The 13,049-nt window shown below is 40.4% G+C and overlaps 1 protein-coding gene across 1 annotated transcript; it reads left to right on the top strand.

Annotated features, from left to right (window-relative positions):
- The first annotated feature begins 3,048 nt into the window (after window positions 1-3,048).
- LOC114250269 (uncharacterized) lies at window positions 3,049-10,740 on the top strand. Its single transcript, XM_089732572.1, has 9 exons — window positions 3,049-3,118; window positions 3,846-3,947; window positions 5,201-5,354; window positions 6,431-6,560; window positions 6,843-7,299; window positions 8,011-8,186; window positions 9,032-9,183; window positions 9,526-9,712; window positions 10,540-10,740. The coding sequence occupies exons 1-9, from the start codon at window positions 3,049-3,051 to the stop codon at window positions 10,726-10,728; spliced, it is 1,617 nt and encodes a 538-aa protein (XP_089588698.1). The 3' UTR covers window positions 10,729-10,740.
- The last annotated feature ends 2,309 nt before the right edge of the window (window positions 10,741-13,049 follow it).

Below are 13,049 nucleotides of genomic sequence, written 5' to 3'. Positions count from 1 at the left end.
AGAGACTAGTATGCTTAGTGCGAGTTTGTAAAGTTCTTGATAGCGTAAAAGTTAACTTGTATGGAATAGGATCGTTTGCCTACGTTTACCGCTAGGGGCGCTGTTCCAACTGCATACAAGAGTTAACTTTTACGCTATCGAGAACGTTACAAAACTCGCCTAAGCACACTGTTAAGTACATGTTTCTAACTTAGATTGAAACTCACGTGCAAACAAACGTAGCTAGAATGACAAAATATTCACATTCAGTTATTGACTCCCGGATATGACAGTATTCTCGAAATAGCTAGGAATTGTGGGAATAATTAGAAATGCTAGCATTCCTAAATATTCCCTATGAATAAATAATATTCTCTAAGTGAACAAAGAAGACGCAGATTGTAACTAAGTGTCCCTGTCTTGTTAGCTAACATAATCATCTAAAGGCTAACGTAATAACAAACTTTTATGTTATTTTTTTATTTATAGACAGATGGACGAGCTCACGGCCCACCTGGCGTTAAGTGGTTAGCGAAGCCAATAGTCATCTACAACGTAAATGCCGCCACCCACCTTGAAACCTGAGTTCTAAGGTCTCAGATTTTACAGTACAGCGGTTGCTGCACCCTTCAAACCGGCACACATTTCTATTTCTCGGCAAAACTAAACTCATAATTTTAAGGTGTACCTAAAAGTAATTCGGTAAAAGGAAAACTGTCCTATTTCACAACGTTAAAAATGGTGAAAAAATAATAAAGATCACGATAAGTTCCATTTCGTAGGAATTGAGTTATTGTGCAAGCTAAATAAGTCAAGGAATTATACTATAGAAACTCCCTTTCGACAATGCGACGCCATTTTTCTTTATATACGAAAACTAAGATAAAAACAACTTGAATACATACACTCCCGATGTAGCCACATTTGAAATCCTCAAAATAATTCAATAATGTAAAGCCAATCTTAAGTAATGCACATAAGAGTGAATATACGTTGCAAATGTCATGTAACATTTTGGCGCCACCCAGACATCGCTACGCCCGGGAAAATATCTAAATTACCTAGCTATGTTTTCCGAAAAACTTCATTGGTTCTCTAGAAATAAAGAGCAAAATAGCTTGCTTTGTGGTTTTATCACAGAGCGCATAACTTATTTTGGAAAGTCAATACTCCTGCGATGAAACTTGTGCAAGTCATTCTGGTGCTTATGTAAGGCCGAGAAAGTAGTTTTTCCATGTGGTTTATTTTGTAGTTAGGACATTTTCAAGTCGCGTCGCAGTAAATCGTTTGGCGTCAGACGGTCGGACGCCATTTCGTTTTCAGGGAGAAGGCGAAGACATTTATCTATTCAGCCTACTTCCGCATTTCTTTATTATGGCAACTAATTTACTGTTATTATTCTAAGTTTTGGGGATTTCTCCCCTCTTATCGGGAGATTTAAGTTGGGGAAGGATTACGTTGCGTATTTTCGTATTTTTCTGCAGGCCACGCCTTGGAGGTTTCATTAGATGGAATTAAATTTACTATTGACATACCTACATTGAAGCCTGAGATTGTGATTGTCAATAGTGCATTCGGCTTAACAGCACCAATAAATACATGAAAACTAGGAAACTGAGGATGAAGTTTCCCTACTAATTTTCCTGCCTAGTCTCTCATTCACTCTTTCAGTTTATGGCTTATGATGCTTTGGAAATGTGGCGAAATAATACTCTTTGGCAGGAAGATTCCAGAAAACAATTTTAATTTAAAAGGACATTCTTGTCAAATATAAATTCATTAGTCGCATTGATATACTAAAGCAGTAGAGTGAATTTAAATGAATATCCTAATATTATGCAGTTTCCATACCCACATTTAATTGCCAAAAGTCTTGTTGGGAGATTTCAATTTGCAAATCAAATTCATATAATTTTCTAAATCTGGGCGGCGCCCTACCGGGTGACCTTATAAGGAAGAGATTTTGTTTTGTTTTTTTGTTGTTTCATTTTTATTCAGTGTATACTGAGGTTAACAGTAACCAAGTGATTTATAATTGCATATTTAATTATGTTCTACTGTATATTCTGCGGGTAATCCTTCTACAAACATATATTGTAAATAAAATAACAAAATATGCAACTTCTGGAAACCATCTTACCCAAGTATCCGATACGACCCATTTTTATTAAAAAGCAAATGCTTTCGACTTGGAGATTTGTAAAGAGTAATAGTTAAACATAAAGGATTAGTTATTGTGGTTGAATAAAACAATCGTCTTAAAATAAAATTAATATCAAAAATATGATGTGTAAAAAAAATCGGCTGTCTGTAAAGTCGGTTTACTGACGATAGTTGAATGTGACAGCGTCATAAGAAAATACTGATGGAATGGTTTCATTTTTCAATTATCGCAATTATCGTTGATATAAACAATTGACACCACATTCACTTTTCACTGAACTTCATACTTGACGAAAACATGGAAACGTATTATTGTATAGCAGCTGTCCACGCGGATGCATCGCTCACTCAATAGAAGAGAGACAGATGTCGAACGCTGCCGAACGCGGAGGCCGATTGTGCCTCTTTGTCGCTCGTTGCGCGCTCTCGCTTGCACTTCAAGCCTTAAATGGAACGCCTCAGAGCGAGGTAACGCCGCATGAGTCAAAGCGCCATAAAACTGCAATGAATATTGGTACACAAGTTTCTCGTATGTTCAAAATGTCCAATGAAGTATGTAGGTATTCCTATGATTTTACTAGAACACTAATTTATTTCTCTACCAACTCATCCCAATTTAATTATATTTTAATTAATTTCAGGTAAATCAAATCAGCATAAAATATGTAATAATAACAATAATAAACGAGGATTTGGGTAAAGGACAAGAATCCAGGCCATTAATGTTAATAAAAAAGAAAAGAAAGCTAAATCCAAAATGAAGTTAATCTTTGACATGTTAAAATTTCTGTAAGAGGCCTGTCAATTTATTTAGTCAAAATTTCAAGTTAATTTAAAAAAACTGGTAAAAAACATCTAAATTCCAAGTGTCCCTTGATAATGCATCTATTGGTTTATTTTATTATAATGGCAACAGTGATATGCGACGACTTCCAATATGATGAGGACGAGGATGACTTCTATGACAGTGATGAGGGTATGCAACAATTTCATCAGTATTCAGCACTAAGGAGTGACTAATGACATAAATATTTACTGACAAGTCGTCGTGGCCTAAAGGATAAGACGTCCGGTGCTGCATTCGTATCTAGCGATGCACCGGTTTTCCAATCCCGCAGGCGGGTACCAATTTTTCTAATGAAATACATACTTAACAAATGTTCACGATTGACTTCCACGGTGAAGGAATAACATCGTCTAATAAAAATTAAACCCGAAAAATGATAATTTGCGTAATTACTGGTGGTAGGACCTCTTGTGAGTCCGCGCGGGTAGGTACCACCACCCTGCCTATTTCCGCTGTGAAACAGTAATGCGTTTCTTAGAGGGGTTATTGCTTAGATGGGTGGACGTGCTCACAGCCCATCTGGTGTTAATTGGTTACTGGAGCCCATAGACATCTACAACGTAAATGCGCTACCCACCTTGAGATATAAGTGCTAAGGTCTCAGTATAAATACAACGGCTGTCCCACCCTTCAAACCGAAACGCATTACTGCTTCACGGCAGAAATAGGTAGGGCGGTGGTACCTACCCGCGTGGACTCACAAGAGGTCCTACCACCAATAAAGGAGCGTTCAGGAGCGTTTACCGATACGCCAATGACGGGTGTGATTCAGCAATTGTTTTAGATCTAGTGGTGACCATGGCCAATTATAGGGATTCACAAGACCATTGTCTTAAATGAATACTCTTGCGCACAGACCCTGTAACGAGCACGATATCTGAAGGTCTGACTAAAGCGAAGAGCTACAGTGACGATGACCTCCGAACTCTGAATCCTCGGGAAGTCCGGGATGTCAAAGGTAGAGTAATTAGATAAAAACTAGCTGACCCGGCAGACTTCATAGTGCCTCAACCGATAAATAAAAGACCTAAACTTTTGTATAAAATAAACATATAACAAACAAAAGGAATCCGTCCGACGGGGGACACGTCAAAGGGAAAATAAAATTGTTATTTTTATTTAATTCCGAGCCTTTTCATATTTATCTACCTTTTAAACCTTCTCTGGACTTCCACAAATAATTCAAGACCAAAATTAGGCAAATCGGTCCAGCCGTTCTCGAGTTTTAGCGAGACTAACGAACAGCAATTCACTTTTATATATAAAGATTATGTGACGGGTGGGTCGGTTATCACGTGCGATGTTACTTAAGTGACTGCTGTTTTCTGATAATTTTAGGGTATGTCTAGCTAGTATTTGTTAGTTGAAGTACTTACACATTATTTCATTGGGTATTTGTTAGTCGTAGACATAATTAAAATTAAGGAAATTTGGGTTTAATTACGAGTTTGTTTACGGAGAGGTTAGTTAGGTAAGAGATCTCGTGGACGAATCCCCATGCGCTGTACTGATCAGGGGAAAGACCTTACTGAGACCTCACTTAACAAGTGTGTGCGCCAGGCCTCGGTTTGCAAACTATGGAAAACATATGTCAAAACTTTAATAAACAAGAATTCCACATGACCACGACTGCTCTGCCAAGAGCAACCGACCATGATGATGAGTGACCACGAAAACTGAACAGCATTCCAAAGATTGTGACCTATAAAAGGAAAATTATTAAACAAGAGAAAACCGTACAATTTATGTTAATTGGTGGCATACGTTTTAACCGACAAAATAATTAAATAAACATTAGGTTAGGTATTTAGCGCAATATTTAAATATTGACTAACATAACTTCACTCATGACCACGTAACTGCAAAGTATTCTACCTAAATGTTCGAAAATTTAATTTGGAAATTAATACACAATAAAACTTATATCTCAATGTTGCTGTTGTTGTTGTTGTAGTTATAGAATACAACGCTGGTACATAGGGCCTTCACAAGTCGTCTCCACTTGCCAACATCGCTCCAGGTCAAGCTGACAGTCCTCATCTTGCCCTCCACGGTGCGTTGCCAAGTGTGTACAGGGCACAGGGCGACTAGGTTTTCTACGTTTTCTACGCGGTTGCCACTCAAACATTATCGATGCTGCGTTGACTCAATGCTGTGCCACGTGACAACTTTAAAAATTACCACAGTAAAGTTTATAAGACAACATTTCAGACGCCCTGAAACAGATATTTTCGAAGCGGAACATTGATCCGGAGCAAATTAAGGAGATAAACAATTATTACGACACTGAGACCACTGTTACTGTGGAATTTGATACGGGACAGGCATACAGAGACTTTGTTGCCGGACCCTACATCAGAAACAGGTACGGTAGGTTTTTTTGCATTACTCATTTACCAAAGCAAGTCTTCAACATAAACAGGTACGGTAGGTTTTTTTGCATTACTCATTTACCAAAGCAAGTCTTCTACCTTTTTTTTCTTTAGGTACCTTTAAGTTAGCCTCAAAAGCCTCAAAGGGCTTTTCTGGTTTCGCCATTGATTGTTGGGCGAGCTTAGAGGGTTCAACTTGAGAGGATTTGCTAACACTAGCCCTGGCAAGAGCAGTGCTTCGCAGAATCTACCACCGGATCGGAATTGCGACCCACTGAGAAGATCCGGCGAAAAAATCAGTGGGCTGTGTTTATGGATTAGTTCGCTCGTCGAACTCTTCGTCGTAGTCGACAAATTCGACGAGGATTACCCTAATGATTAATAAAACGAGCACTGGTGGTAGGGTTCTGTGTAGAAGCCCGCCCGGGTTGGTACCACCGTCCTGTCTATTTCTGCCGCAAAATAGTAATACTGTGTTCCGGTCTGAAGGACAGGATAGCCGGTGTAACATACATAAGGCTGCCCATCCAGGCTAGGATAGGCAGCGCATCTGAGTCACTGATGTAGTTTGGATGTCTATGGGCGACGGTTATCATTTCCCATCAGATGAGCCGTAAGCTCGACTGCCTATCGAAAGCAATAAAAAAAAAAAAAAACATGACCACTTGTTCCTGGTAGTAGGATATATTGGTAGGACCTCTTGTGAGTCCGCACGGGTAGGTACCACCGCCCTACCTATTTCTGCCGTGAGGCAGTAATGCGTTTCGGTTTGAAGGGTGGGGCTGCCGTTGTAACTGAGACCTTAGAACTTATATCTCATTTAGTGGCGCATTTACGTTGTAGATGTCTATGGGCTCCAGTAATCACTTAACACCAGATGGGCTGTGAGCTCGTCCACCCATGTCAGCAATAAAAAAAAACTTAGGTCGAGACCATGCTCTTCCTTATTTTTGGAAGCATGTCTTTCAGTTTGTTGGCTAGAACATCAAGGCCTAAAGACTGTGGTGCTTTGTACCAGTTTGGTCATGAGCTCTCTTGATTCTAATTTAAAAGGACAATTCTCGTACAGAATCGAAGATCAAATAACGGAAAGCTACAGACCGACCCGTTCTCCGGCGACCACTGTGCCGAGTGCTTATGATGACCCGGATCGTCAGCTGTACTTTCGACAGGCAAACGTAACTACTAGTCAAGCTCCGGTAATTTTCGGTTTTTTGAGCGATTTAACCCTTCCATTCCCAATAGATAAGTCGAGTGTCTGACTATAAGAAATGCGACTAAACGCCGCTCATGAAATAAGTACTATTATAGATCCGATATTCTTGTCTTGACATGTACCTAACTTGTCCGAACGGTATTTCCTGTCCTGTTTTTTTAAGATAATGATTGGTTTTGCGGCTGAAAATAAGCTACTAAGAAATAATACTGCTATGAGCGTGTTTAGTACCCTCATTAAAAACTAATTGTCATTATATTCGCAGTCTTTAAAACCCACCGTAACCACTGCATCCACGACAACCACGACAACCACAAGCGCCGCTGCGACAACTGCTTCCGAAGTAGCAGCTAAAGCGGAGACAACACCTAAACAAGAAACGACCACTAAATCAACTAAAGAAGCGGCTGCAACGTCGAAAGAAGATACAGCCTCTAAGGCAGTCACAACCTCCAAAGCGGACACAACCTCTAAAGCGGATACCATCTCTGAAGCGGCTACAACCATCAAATCTGAAACAGTCTCCAAGACGAATACGACATCCACATTGGAAGTAGCAACAAAATCGAACAAAACATCAGAGATTACTACAGCTTCATCAGGCGGAAACAGTTCCGCAATCGGAAAAGAAACGAATATCACCACAACTACTACTACTACGACTACTACTACTACCGTCCGTAGAACCAGAAAAAGCACATTACCCAAATTTGATATCGAAGGTAAGGAAGGGGTAACTTCCAATTACTCTAATTTTATCTAAGCTTTAAAGAACCTATTTGATTTTTAGATTCCTTTTTCAAATTCTTTCCTTTAGTGTTGTAGCTAAAGCGAAAAAATATAAAATATTCATTTTGTCATTATTATTTTTTACACACGGGAAAATTCTCGATTGGTGTCTTTTGTGTTTTAAAAGCGTGTCGTTTTTGACTATTTCTGATTCGCACGATATATTTATGTCCGGGAGATAAAACGAAAATAAATCGAAATAATAAAGTACCGTACACATTTACCAAACTAAGCACGAGCACTTGCGGTCCCTAGTCAGTTCATGTTTCGTGAATTTGCAACGGCAGCGACTAGACGCCGTCCGCGGTAACGTAATTTGGCGATAGACCTACTACTCTGCTACTGGGTTGGCGCTGTGACCCCTAAGTGGGTCTTGGCCTCCGCCATTAACGCCGCCATTCATACACTGAGCAACACCTTGCCAGTCCAGCACTTGGAGCTTACGCAAGCTTCAACAGCGGTACTTGGGAATCCTTACGGGATGGCGTTCCTTCGCTACACCCGTTTCACAGCCCGATCCTGCTCCATCCGCAGTACATGTCCGAGCCTTCGAAGCCTCTGCGCCTTCATCTCTCCCAGAGTATTTAGCTCACCAAAACGATAGACGCAGCAAAACATAATTAATATCGATTTCTCTCCAACAGCGCTTTTAGACATAGTCTCAAATTTGACCTTCGATTACGACACGAACCTAACTTTGGTCTTAAATGAGACACTGCAGAAGTATTCCATACCGACTTGTGGGACGCCGACCACGACCGTGGTGACCACCGTGGAGACGACCACCGAGGATCGCAAATACTCACCAGTCGTGGCCAAGGTACAAACAAACAAAGGTACAAAACAAGGTACAAAAGGTGAAGCTAGATCTTCCTGCCATTTTGGCTAATTTTGTTCATGTAACCTTCATGAATACTATAATGCTCTGCATCGTTTGGGAATTTTTTCATGTTCATCATTCATCATCATCATTCATCATTTCTTTTGAAGTCGCCGTGGCCTAAAAGATAAGACGCCCTGTGCATTCCAATCGGGCGATGCGACTGTACCAAGGTTCAAATCCCGCAGGCAGGTACAATTTTTTCTAATGAAATACGTACATAACAAATGTTCACGATTTACTTCCACTATGAAGGAATAGCGTTGTGTAATAAAAATCAAACCCGCAAATATTATAATTTGCGTAATTACTGGTGGTAGAACGTCTTGTGAGTCCGTACGGGTAGGTATCACCACCCTGCCTATTTCTGTCGTGAAGTAATGCGTTTCGGTTTGAAGGGTGGGGTAGCCGTTGTAACTATACTGAGACCTTAGAACTCATATCTCAAGGTGGGTGGCGGCGGTTACGTTGTTCCTTTTTATGGTCTCCGGTAACCACTTAACATCAGGTGGGCCGTGATCTCGTCCAACTATTTGAGTTATAAAAAAAACTCTCCCTATCCACTGTGTGTAGTTAGTAATGTTGTTATATAACTTAACAAAATCCTCCTAGATGTGCGTAAACCTGGATTTGCTAAAGTTAGGCCTTTTTGAGTCGTCAGGAACTTTCCGCAGCATCCCACACGTTGAGATTGCAGTATTGTGCGTAGTAGAACACTCTCTTACCGCTCGACCAACTTGCTGAGTTCCGAAATTGTTGAAAAATCTTTTATTTCATATACGCAGTGCTTCGTTTGTGGCCTGGAAGCCGCAGGGATTCCGCGGAACTCTTATTGCGCTGATGCGTTCGCCACAGACTTCCTCCCGCTAGTACCTATAGACTCGAAGGCCAAAGGTCAGATAGCAAGGTTCCGGAAATATTGCAAATACGAAGATACGTGAGTGTCATAAGTTGATTTTATTGCTTTATGGCTTAAGATGCGGCCCACACATTACTCCGACATTACCTTTGAGACGCAACTTAGCAGTCTGGAATGAAACTGTTCCGTGATTCGATACTGGCGAAGGCATCAATTTTTCTAAGAAAGTGCACCAAATATATTATTATGTTTCCACAATATAAATATTCCAGTTTGAAAGGTAGAGAGAGATACCGTTTTTTAAGAAGTTATTGAAGTTTGATTGCCTTGATCCAAGGCAGGTCGTCCCAAACGTAGCGGCATTTGTGGGGATATATCCCGGTTTATTGCAATTAATGTAACCTTCGAAAAACGTTTCAGCAACAATTATCGCATTAACACATCGGATCCCCGCGGGATCCTGGGTAGGTGGACAGGAGGCTGCGCAGTCCGCTGGATAGACCTTAGTGGCGTGTATACCCAGCGCACTTGCAGGAGTAAATACCAGCCAACAACTGGTCTGCATTTTGCCAGCAAGAGGATGGCCAAATTGGAGCTCGCCCTGTCTGTTCGTATTGATTTTTCAGCAATATGAGTTAATAGCAATATATACCCTAGGACTGACGATCGCTGGAGCAGACGGGTTCTCGAGTGGAGACCGCGCAGCGTAACGTAGGACACCCCCGTGGCTAGGTGGTGCGATGACCTCCGAACGGTGACCGGCAAGAAGCGGATGAGGAGAGCCGTAGACCAGGCTCATTGGTGTGGATTGGGAGAGGCCTATGTCCAGCAGTGGACGACTGTAGGCTGTTGATGATGATTATTATTGTATTAGATTAGGTGCTTGATGTTGTCCACCTAAAGAAGTCCATAGGCATCATGTGAGTGATATTATAGCCTTTAATAGCCACTCAACATAGTGAAATATGTTACTATTTAAAGTTCGTGATGTTTTCATGTAGAACTCTTGTTCTGGTAAATATTTCTTATCCGACCGCGACGGGGCAACGCAAAGCCATCGTCACCCGATACTTGACTTGCCTGATCCTTAGGATTCACTCTCGGTGCTTTTAGGACCGTCGAGCACCGGTCATTGTTCTCCACCGCCGTCGATTACGATGAAGAGTTCGACAAGCGAACTAACTCATAGACACAGCCCACTGAGTTTCTCGTCGGATATTCTCAGTGGGTCGCGTTTCCGATCCGGTGGTAGATTCTGCGAAGCGCGGCTCTTGCTAGGGATCGTGTTAGCAACGTCGTCAGATTTGAGCCCCGTGAGCTCACCTACTAGTTAAGGTTACGCTGCAATAGCCTCTCAAGGCTACCAGATTAGGTGGGGGGAAAAATGTACTTGGAATGTAACATAGCATAACATTCTGCTACTCTTGGACCCAGAACGTGGACAACGGCTGCATCATCAGTCCCATGGCGTCTTTAGTGCCGCTGTCGCGCGGTATATCTTTGTATGCGCGCTTCCACGCGTGCGTCTGCTCGGGGAGTTGGTGCAATCGAGCCGTTTCCGGCCCGCAGTGGATGATTTACAATTGTTTTGTGCCTATTATCGTTTCTTTTGTTAGCGCGTGACTTCAATTTGTCGTTCGCTGTTTAGTTTTTAATTAAGAAGTGAAATAAAGTTATTTATTGTAAGTTATTGTGTGTTTTTATTGTATACAGACAAGAAGTTTTTATTTTTATTTATTGCCCTTGTGGGCAGACGAGCATACAGCCCACCTGATGGTGAGTGGTTACCGTCGCCCATGGACTTCAGCAATGCCAGGGGCAGAGCCAAGCCGCTGCCTACCGTTTAATACTCTCTACAAGCCTCGTTTGAAGAAGGACATGTCATAGCGCTCGGGAAACACCGTGGAGGGGAGCTCATTCCATTGCCGGATGGTACGTGGCAAAAAATACCTCTGGAAACGCACTGTGGATGACCGCAGTGGCTCCAGGTAGTATGGATGAACTCTACTCCGGTGGCGGGCGGTGCGATGGTAAAAACGAGATGCCGGTATCATCTCGAACAATTCCTCAGAGCACTCCCAAGTTGTGTTGTATTGAAACTATTATTCGAATGTTAATAATGATTAATTAATCAAATTAATAGCTATATATTGCGTATGTAGGCACAAAAGTGTGTTGGTTTTTATACGAGTCAATAGATGCAAATTGAAATTTTTCCTGAAACAATTTATTCTTTATTCTGCTTTTTAGTAAAAAAATGGCACATTATTTATGAGAATCACCTATTTAACGAGGATGAAATAGCGAAACACATTTAGTTAATTAAAATGTAATTATAAAAGATATCACGGACACGACGACTTCTGTAGGACAACGAAATCTGTATAGTATTTGAAATATTGGATGCAGTATGATTATAGTGACAATAAAAATGGGAGATTAAATTGTAAAAGTTGTTTTAATTGGGTCTGAGTCACGTCTAGAACGAAGAGAATTAAAGTGTGTTTCACTCAATGATCTCAAACTAGAATCGACGATTGGATGGGAAACAATCATAAAAACTAGAGGTCCCGCAGTAGTCGAAATTCGACTATAATTAATTGGAATTGTAAGTTTGTACACTATTATGTTTGTATTTTATACTTCTATAATCACAAATTTCGCCAAGGCAACACTATAAAAAATATTAACAAAGACAAACAATATTTAATCTATTCTCAATTTGACAACAGACGTCAAGAACAAAAGTTTGACAATAAATAGCATGCGTGTGTGCGTCAAATACATGGTATGTAGTGTGTGTAATGTTTTCTTTATTGATTTAATGTATCTTTTATGCATTATTTTAAAAAAATATTATCATTGTGCACTTCTTATCTATATTCTCTATAAGCGTGGAAAATTTCACACTCCTCCGTCCGCGCAATTTTCGTAAAAAGGGATACAAAGTTTTTGCTTCACGTATTAATATATAGATACCTCTAAATAGAAATCATGGTCGAATGTATACATAGAATAGTAAGTTTTTAATATTTTCAAGCCTTTTAATTTCTGAAGCTTTCGATATTTCAGCGGGAACAAGATGGCCGCCGACCACCTGTTTTCTAGCAACACGCTATTGGTAGTTCGTTAGTTACCTCCCAGGACACTCCCCCGCAGGTATGAATGAGCGAGGGAGGACGAGAGGGTACATTGCATTGGATTTTTTAAATCTTGATTAAACTCAACATTGGCGATACTGCTTCGTTATTTGAATTACAATATTTAGCAATGTATTTCAGCTTCTGGGATTTGTGATTAGATCGACTAAGGGCTTCAAGAGGCCGCAAAGTGCCCTTTATCTGTTTTTTACTATCATGAAGAGTATGTTGGAGTATGGAAGTCCGTTATGGTCTCCGTACTACAGAGTCTACTGCGACGATATCGAAAGGGTGCAGAAGAAGTTCCTAAGAATATTATTAGCCTATCGTCCGCGGCCAGGTCGTTCTCACATAAATTGTGAATCCAGACTTGCTCTTTTCCATGTCCAATCTTTGGAAGCTCGCCGTAGGTATTTTGATTTAATATTTTTGTACGAAATTTTCCACTCCTATATAGATTATAAACCTCTTTGCGTTACGGACATAATATAAAAATAATATATCTATACTAATATTACTAATAAAAGAGGAAAGATTTGTTTGTTTGTATTGAATAGGGTCTGACACTACTGAACCGATTTGAAAAATTCTTTGACTGTTTGGAAGCTACACTATTCCCGAGTGACATAGGCTATAAACTTTTTTGAAAAAAATTAGGGTTCCCTACTAAAACTCCAATAATGCAACCCAGAGTGTAAAAAAATTACCTTAAATATTATTTACATCGCGTACCCTGCGAAAACTATTGATGATAGAATAAAATAATGTACTACGACTTTGTAGAACACATTGTTATTTACAAAA

The sequence above is a fragment of the Bombyx mandarina genome, chromosome 02 (assembly GCF_030267445.1).
Source record: "Bombyx mandarina strain Sakado chromosome 02, ASM3026744v2".
Taxonomy (NCBI): domain Eukaryota; kingdom Metazoa; phylum Arthropoda; class Insecta; order Lepidoptera; family Bombycidae; genus Bombyx; species Bombyx mandarina.
This window is presented reverse-complemented; position numbering and strand designations above follow the sequence as displayed.